A 9,182-nucleotide genomic window follows, 5' to 3' on the forward strand; every position below is an offset into this window, starting at 1 on the left:
AATCACCAATTAATTTCTACATTGCAGAGAATTGGGGGCTTTAAAATTTCGCATTTGGCTCAGCACGGCAAAAAAGTCTTGAAAAGCCCCAAAATGTCCAGTTAAGTGGTTACTGAGAAGAAAAGAACATGATAAATAACCAACGGTCGAGTTGAGTTTAAGGAATATGGTGATTTTTTTTTTCCATGTAAGTACTCTTCCCACCCCCACAATGTGCTTTCATAAATATGGCAGGAATAAGCCTTTAATTTTTATAAATATAGCAAAAAGGAGAAAATAATGTATAAAAGATCTCCATTATCATACTCAGCCTCCTTTCCTCTCTTCTTGCTCTAGGTTCCTTGAGGCGGTAGTCTTAAATATTCTGCATCTCTCTGCCTTTTTTTTTTTTTAAAGATTTTTATTTATTTATTTATTTAACAGAGATAGAGAGAGAGCACAAGTAGGCAGAGCGGCAGACAGAGGGAGAAGGAGAAGCAGGCTCTCCGCCGAGCAGGGAGCCGGATGCGGGGCTCGATCTCAGGACCCTGGGATCATGACCCGAGCGGAAAGCAGCTGCTTAACCCACTGAGCCACTCAGGCGCCCCATCTCTCTGCCTTCTTACTGCTAGGTTCTAACCACGTGTCCTATATGCCTGCAGGTTACTTCTCAGGTTGAATAAAATCCATAGGTACATTCAGGGCCTAACCTAAATCAGTAAAAAAGGCATCTTACATTATTTTGGGCCTCCAATAAAGACTACCTGAATCAAACCCATTAGTAAACAAGAACAGTAGGGTTCAGGTAAAAAGTAATAAAATTGCATTTTTAACAGTGACTGGTTTTTGACAAAACCTGGCTGTTTAATCTGAAGGATTTAAAGAATGACAATGAAATCCCTAGACGGTTCTCCGAAACACACCACACCGTACTGCCCGGGTTGATTTAATATTCAAGCAGTCAAAACCACATAAGTGTCACAGGATAACAACACCACACAATCTCCGAGTCCCGTGCAATATTTTTGTTGTTACCAAGATGTCGAATTTTCTGGAGGGCTTTGTTTTGGCTTGCAATTTAAAATTTCCTGTAGATCAAAGTCTAGACTTCTCGCTGGACGTCAATGGTTACTTCTACTACTGTTTTCAAAAGTGCTCTGGATAGAAGGAGAAATCCACTTACGTTTCCTTTTTAACTCAAAGGTACTACTCAGAAAAGGACTTGCTTTCATAGGCATTCCACTAAAATTCCCCGCGTATTCGTTCTATTTACAGCCATTTCTTTCAAAAACAAATGTTATTACATCCTGAGAGTCAGTCGGGCATTAAAATTAGCATCTCTGCTGGGCGTTTCATTTAACACTACACAAAAATTAAGCCCTGAAAGTCGATCACATGGATAAGGACATGGGCCTGTTTACTGATTAGGCTTTTATCCTCATTTCCCTTCTTCCCGCCCCCCGACCCCCAGCCGTTTTCAGTCTTAGGGTAAAAAGAGATGAAAAGGGGGTGGTGTGCCCCTCCTGCCTCTAAGCCCGCGCCGACGTTTAATGCTTAAACGTTCTGACACCCGGAGGGGATAAAATTCTTTTTAAAGGTTGTGTGTTGGACAAACACGTTTCTGGGGCAGAGGCAGGCTAAACTAAACGGAGGATTCCTGAAGAGCCGGAAGGTGGACAAAACCTGCAAGGTACTTCGGAGGCGGGAGACCTCCCGCATATGAGGAAGGGCGGAAACATGCTAAAAGCCAGGAGGGAGATTTAAAAGGCGAGCCGACTAAAAGAGAAAGAAAATGCAGGGGGCCCGCGGAAGCACCGCCTACCTCGGCGACCAGCCCCCCCCGCGCCCCCTCCCGGCGCTCCGTGAGCCCGAAAGCCGCCGCAGGAGGGCCGGGGCCCGCGGACTGTGCTGAGGCGGCGGCCGGACGAGCCGCGGCGGCTCGGCGGGAATACAGCCGCCGAGCATGCCGGGATCCGCGTCCGCTGCACGCTGGGTCGCGTAGTTCCCGCCGGCCTTACTCCAGGTTGTAGCGAAAAGCGGCCGGCCGCCTGCTGCTCTTTTAAAGCCCCGCGAGTTGCCGCGCCAGAGCCACCTGATGGGGAAAATGTCGGTAACACCGGGCCGAGGGAGTTGGACCGAGATTCCCCCTCCCTGTGGGAAAGGCGGAAGGAAGGAGCCGGCCACCTTCTCTCTCAAGTCCCATTCAGACATTGAGCAGAGGCGGGCCTGACAGTCCTTCCCCTTTAAGAGGGGGCGGGGCGCAGCTTGCCGTTTGGCCGTCCTCCGCACCCTCCCCCCGGGCCGAGAGTTGACAGACCAATCGCCCGAGCGGCGGTGGGAAGGCGGGAGAATGCGAACCCTTCGGTAGGGCGGTAGGGGCGGGCCCCCGTCCTTATTAGGAGTAAGTCCTGCGCAGGCGCAGAGGCGGCCGCAGCCAGAGGGGCGGGGGCAGTCCAGTGAGAGACTCTCCGACAGGCACGGAGGGTGATTGGGAGGAAAGGGGGCAGCGAGGGGCTTGTCATGGGGGTCCGTGCTACGAGACGGCATTGGTAGCATCGGGGGACTCCGAGGGGGACGGGAAGTGTCAACGCCCGGGACCCCGGCGCCAGGTCCGCCGGGGGATCCCCGCTGCTCTAGTCCTGGGGAGGGAGGGGAAAAAGGAGGGAGCCCTGATCTCGCCCCGCCCCTGGGCTTGTTACCGCGGGGGCGGGGAGTGCGGGCTTCTTTTGGGGGGAGTGGAGATCGGGGGACTCGGCTGTGCCCTCTTGAGCGGCTGCCGGTGTCCCCGCGGCGCCGGGCTGCCCAGCAGAGGAGCCGCGGCCGCCGTGGCTGTTGCATGTGTGGCTGCTGGATGCGGAGGCGGCGGCGGCGGCGGCGGCGAGGAGCAGCAGCGGCGGCAGGATGTTAGGGCAGCAGCAGCAGCAACTATACTCGTCGGCCGCGCTCCTGACCGGGGAGCGGAGCCGGCTCCTCACCTGCTACGTGCAGGACTACCTCGAGTGTGTGGAGTCGCTGCCCCACGACATGCAGAGGAACGTGTCTGTGCTTCGAGAGCTGGACAACAAATATCAAGGTAGGGGGCCGCGGGGCCGCCTGTGCGGGTCCTCCCCTCAGTCGGATTCACTGGCGTCCGGGCACTGTCGCTCGGAGCCTGCCCGGGGAAGTGCCACTTTCCATTTCTCCTGTGACAGTCTCCCCGAGTGCACAGACAGGGTCTGGTGTGTGGGACGGAGGAGAGGGACTGGAGACCGGGTTCGCGGCCCTCCCTTCCCCCCGCTGCGGTCGGCGAGGACTTCTGTGGGGTATCACGGGTGGGGGTGGGGGCCGCTCGTCAGCCCCGCTGCAGACCCAGCGGCTGCAGCTGGTGTGGAGAGGAATCAGCCATTTTAAGCAGCATTTGTTCCGGCGCTTGCCTGCCCCGTGCCGCAGACCCTTCTGCCCCGGCGAGGGAGCGTGCAGCGGGCGGAGGGCTGTAGGGAGTGAGCGGCCGGCCGCAGCCGGGCTCCCGCTGCTCTCCGGGCCTTGGCTTTCCCCACCCCCCCTCCGGCCCCCACCCCGAGAGCAGATGCATTGGAACGTGCGGGGGGGAGGGGGCAGGAGAGGGCCGCGAAGGCGGACTCGGGGAGGTCCCTCCCTCGGCTCTCCGGCTCCCGGCTCTGGAACGGAGTACGTTCCCTTCTCCCGCCCCAGGGAAAGTTCCGGGCCGCAGCCTTTCCCGAGCGCCATCAGCCAAATGGTTAAAAGGGGAGGGGTCCCCGCGGGCAAAGGAAAAGGGGCGTGTGTGTGGCGGGGAGGGCCTGCGGTCCCTGGGGCGGGGCCCGAGGGAGTGACGTAGAACATGGGAGGGGCGTGGACGGGCGCGCTCCCGCCCGCCTCGAAAATGGCTGGTTGCCGAAAGGTTTGGGCGGAGCTGGCTGGTGGGAAGGTGTCGGAACCTTGCCGAACGTTAGTTCTTTCCTAGCAGAGTCAGTGTTGAGGTTTGGGACATGTTTATCGTGGTTTTTCGACCCTTTCTCCATCACTCAATCAGGACGAAGAAACGCTCAGCTACTAGGACCATCGCTGACTCTAGCACCGCGTAGGTTCCGGGCCTGCGTCACTTCCGGGCCCCAGGTGGAAGTGGGTGGTTGACTGGGCAACCGCCTGGCGTCCCTTAACCCATGGGTCCCTCCTTCGCCAAGTTTGAGTGATGAGGCAAAAACCACCCTTTGTGGTCAGACCCAAGAAAACTAAGACGGGGAATCAGTCTTTTCCTACAGAGGGTATCATTTATCATCGACTATTGGTGGACCTTTCGTGTACTACTAGGGGAGAAATTTAAATGGGGAACCGTTTTGCGTTTAATAAGCCTGATCAAGGAATAGACCTTGGACATAATGTGGAAACAGTCGTACGGACTTTAAAAAAATAACTTTTTGGACCCCGTTCTCTGTTTTTCTAGACCCGTCACTAACCTTATGATTTAGTCTCAAAGGAACCCACTTCTGGGGTGACATTTTCTGGCCTGTAGCATGTTAGAATATTTAATTGTTTCTGTGTTTTCGAATCTGTAATTTATTTCTGCCTTCCGAACCCATACGATAGGGTTGTTGATAAGACTGATCTCTTTTGGGGGAAAGAGAATTAAATAGTGTTTACTTACTGTGTGTCATCACTGTGCCAGGTCCAGAACATTATCTCACAATAATCCTATGAAGTAAAAATATATTTTACAGACCAGTTAAAGTTTACAAGGAGTTTAAGTGACTTGTTCAATTAACTAGGTGGGGAAGTAGGCTGGCTACTTCATGTGCACATCCTTTTTTTTTTTTTTTTAACTATTAACTTTTTATAAAAACTTACTTAGTAAAAACTCTCCAAAGATATTTTCTACAGACATGGAGCACATACATGAATTGTAGCCTAAAAGTGATACATATGTGCTGTATATTGAACACTTTTAGTTTTTCAAATAGTAACTCTGAGGTTTGTAAAACTTGCATGGTTTTACATTTCCTTAAAGACACATATTTGCCTTTAAAAGAGCTAAGCTATTTTCATCTGAATTTGGGAGGGAAAATCGGTTACAGGGAAATCTGCCATCTTGATCATCTAGAATTGTCCTAAGTAGCTCTAGTAACATGAGAAACAGTATTAGGCTTTAAAAGATTGAGAGATTATAAACATTTTCAGCTCCATTAAGGTTGGTTATTTCAAGATTAATATAGAAGAAGGATCTAGTTTTCAGTCTGTGCCCATGCTTACTAAGCTCCGCTTCCACAATTTAGCTTTATATATTTGTGTGTTCTTGGTTCACATTTCATATGCTTTTTATTTCTTTGCTAGTTCTTAAGTATCTTCTGTTTTTGGATTTAATACTTCCTGCAGTATTTAGTGATATAAATTATACAGGAAATCAAAAAAATTTCTCTCTTACCTATTTGAGATGCTTTGAGAAATTACTGAAGAATCAAAAACTTTTAAAAATAGAGAAATGAAGACAACAGTTTCACAATTGAGAGAAGTATTTATTATGGGATATGGTTATTAGAGAGCCTCAGTTTTTGATCCAATATTCTTGTTCATAATTGCTTGGGTAAATAACCATTGAACTAAAAATTAATAATTTCAAGTGCCGTCCATGCAGCTTAGTAGAAAGTGCTAAACGGTGGAGCCAGACATACCTGTCTGGCAGAGTTCAAAGTCTGGGGTTGTTACCTCTTGAACTTCATTTTCTTCATGTATAGAAGTGATAGCTTCCTCATGGGGTTGCCTTGGAGATTAAATGAGAAAATCTTTATCGCATAAAAGGGGCTTAGTAAGTGTTAGTTTCCCTTCTTTCACTATGTAGTTAAGGAGTCTTAGAAATAAGAATTCTTCTCATATACAGTTATCAGTGTGCCTGTATGATAAAATATAATTAGCGTCTAACTCCTGATAGTTAGGTACAGAATATTTAAAATAAGATTTACCTTTATTTTTTAATCCTCAAGTTTTGTGTCTGAGGGGAAAATACATAATTATTTTTCCTGGAGAAAAATTATGTTCTTAAGAAAACCACTTACATACCTAGCTGGGCAAATGGGCTAGATATGAACTTTGTTTTAAAATATGCTGTGCAGGTATGAGTACCCTCAAATGTGTGGTGGCAGTTTGTCATGTATCCCAGGTTAAGCAGTTGTCCATCAAGTGTGAGTACGTTTAATTTCTAGGGAGGAGTTAATGCCTAAGAGTCGTGTTGAAGACCTGCTTTGTGTTAACCTTTCTTGCAGACAGCCGTAGTGTACACATTTTACTCGTCTAACATTTCTGTTGTTATCATTAGAGTAATAATATTAGAAGGTAAAACAATATTAGAAGGTATGCCACGTGCTGGTAGTACTATTAGAATATAATAAATGATACGCCATGTGGTGTGGTAAATTAGAGTCAATTTTTGTTTCTCCACCTTTAGTAAGACAGAATTCTCTTTTAGATAGCTTTATCTCATAAGGACAAGAAATAGAACAGATTTGAATAAAAAACTAATCTTATATAAATTTTTTGTGACATCTGGAACTATATTTTCAGATTTTTGTATACCATCTAGTGACTCAGACATTTTTAATTGATTTAAATGTGTCCCACACGCTATACAATACCCAAATCAGCAGTTTAAAAAGCTTAAAACCAACTGCTGAGTTATCTACAAAAGCAGAGTGCCCCAGTGCTGACTTTACTGTAATTTTATTAGTAGCTTAGTCAGTTGATGCCAGAATCTGAACCTAAACCTACCCTGGAAATAGTTTGGTTTTCAGAATCTCCCATATGATAAAATAAATGAGCTATTAAAACTAATATGGTGGGAAGAGTTACTTGTGTTTGCTTTGTTTAAGAGCGCCCAGCAATATGATATGAACGTCAAGGTGAATGTCTCTCTGGAGTCATGTAGCAAGTCATTGATTGAACTGTAAATCCTGTAAACACAGATGGATAGTCATCTGTAGCTTAGTTTTAGAACCTCTCTAAGTTTTACAGTTGAAGTCTGGCATGTAAATTTTATTACAGTGTTTTGAGGTTCAGATGACGTATAAGTGACTTCACTAGGTAGACTATAAAGTGGCATACAATGTTCTTGCCCATGTAAAATACTTCGAGTATTAATTAGTACACATATCTCCTATCCTTTAAAAAAAAATTTTTTTTGGGCGCCTGGGTGGCTCAGTTGGTTGGGCGACTGCCTTCGGCTCAGGTCATGGTCCCGGAGTCCTGGGATCGAGTCCCACATCGGGCTCCCGGCTCAGCGGGGAGCCTGCTTCTCCCTCTGACCCTCTCCCCTCTCATGCTGTTTCTCTCTCTCTCTCTCAAATAAATAAATAAATAAAATCTTTAAAAAAAAAATTTTTTTTTTAAGATTTTATTTATTTACTTGACAGAGAGAGAGAGAGAGAGCACAAGCAGGGGGAACTGCAGGCAGAGAGAGATGGAGAAGCAGGCTCTCCCCCCACAACCCCTGGGAAGGAGCCCGATGGGATCATGACCAAAGCCGAAGGCAGATGCTCAACCGACTGAGCCACCCAGACACCCCAGTGTTTTTTTTGTTTTTGTTTTTTAAGTAAGCTCAACACCCAATGTGGGCTTGAATTCATGACCCCTAGATCAGGAGTCATATGCTCTACCAACTGAGCCAGCCACGCACTCCTCTTATCCTTTTTAATATAGACTGAGTATTAGAAAGCTTTGTAAAAATAAATAAATAAATAAATAAATAATTGTAAAAAAGCTTTGTATTCTTATTAGTTTATTTCTAAATATACTTTCATATTGGATAACATACGGTCTTTCTATGGGAAATAATGTCTTTCAATGTATACATACCAAGAGGAGTGTGATTTATGATTTGAGTTCATTCAATTTTACTAGTTCTGTGAAAGATAACTTAAAAAATATTTTATGTGCTAATGCACAAATGTTCTGATTTTTCTCTTACGTTTTTAGAAACATTAAAGGAAATTGATGATGTCTATGAAAAATATAAGAAAGAAGATGATTCAAACCAGAAAAAACGCCTACAGCAACATCTCCAGAGAGCATTAATCAATAGTCAAGAATTGGGAGATGAAAAAATTCAGATTGTCACACAGATGCTCGAATTGGTGGAAAATCGGGCAAGGCAAATGGAGTTGCATTCACAGTGTTTTCAAGATCCTGCTGAAGGTGAACGGGCCTCAGATAAGGCAAAGATGGATTCCAGCCAACCGGAAAGATCTTCAAGAAGACCCCGCAGACAGCGAACCAGTGAAAGCCGTGATTTATGTCACATGACGAATGGGATTGAAGACTGTGATGATCAGCCACCTAAAGAAAAGAAATCCAAGTCAGCCAAGAAAAAGAAACGCTCCAAGGCCAAGCAGGAAAGGGAAGCATCACCTGTTGAGTTTGCAATTGATCCCAATGAACCTACATACTGTTTATGTAACCAAGTGTCTTATGGGGAAATGATCGGATGTGACAATGAACAGTGTCCAATTGAATGGTTTCACTTTTCGTGTGTTTCGCTTACCTATAAACCAAAGGGGAAGTGGTATTGCCCAAAGTGCAGGGGAGATAATGAGAAAACAATGGACAAAAGTACTGACAAGGCAAAAAAGGATAGAAGATCGAGGTAGTAAATGCCCTCCACATTTTAAAAGGTTATTTGTCTTTTATATAATTCTTTCAGAATTTACTTTCGGAAAATGTTTTAGGGTAAATGCATAAGACTATGCAATAATTTTTAATCATTAGTATTAATGGTGTATTAAAAGTTGTTGTACTTTGTCTGTGACCTTAATTTTCTGCACTGAATTACCAAATATTTTAAACCAGGTAGTCTTTAGATCACCTGATGAAAGGAGCAGGGAATAGGGAGAGGGTGGTGTGAATATTATAAAAACTTCACAAACCATGCCTATTTCATTTTCATTTAAAACTACAATGCTGTTTTTTGGGTAAACACCAAAATTTTGCTAGCATTTTAGTTCTCTGGGCTTTAAAAAATTTAGGTACAGTTGGAGTTCTCTGTAAGCATTCAGATTATCTTGGGTAATTTACAATATGAGCACTACATTTAGAGCTTCTTTCTCCCTAGCCCCATTTATACATACACTTGTTCATCTCTAGTCTTCCAAGAGTTTAAGGAGCTAGAGATAAGAATAATTTGGGATTCCATGTGGAATAATGTGCTCTTACTAGAGTATTTGCTG

The 9,182-nt window shown here is 45.6% G+C and overlaps 1 protein-coding gene across 1 annotated transcript; it reads left to right on the plus strand.

Annotated features, from left to right (window-relative positions):
- Positions 1–2,658: 2,658 nt before the first annotated feature.
- Positions 2,659–8,865, plus strand: ING2 (inhibitor of growth family member 2). Its single transcript, XM_021694228.1, has 2 exons — positions 2,659–3,052; positions 7,936–8,865. Exons 1-2 carry the CDS (start codon positions 2,881–2,883, stop codon positions 8,604–8,606), a joined length of 843 nt encoding a protein of 280 aa, XP_021549903.1. The 5' UTR covers positions 2,659–2,880; the 3' UTR covers positions 8,607–8,865.
- Positions 8,866–9,182: the final 317 nt, after the last annotated feature.

This window comes from Neomonachus schauinslandi, chromosome 2 (genome assembly GCF_002201575.2).
Source record: "Neomonachus schauinslandi chromosome 2, ASM220157v2, whole genome shotgun sequence".
Taxonomy (NCBI): domain Eukaryota; kingdom Metazoa; phylum Chordata; class Mammalia; order Carnivora; family Phocidae; genus Neomonachus; species Neomonachus schauinslandi.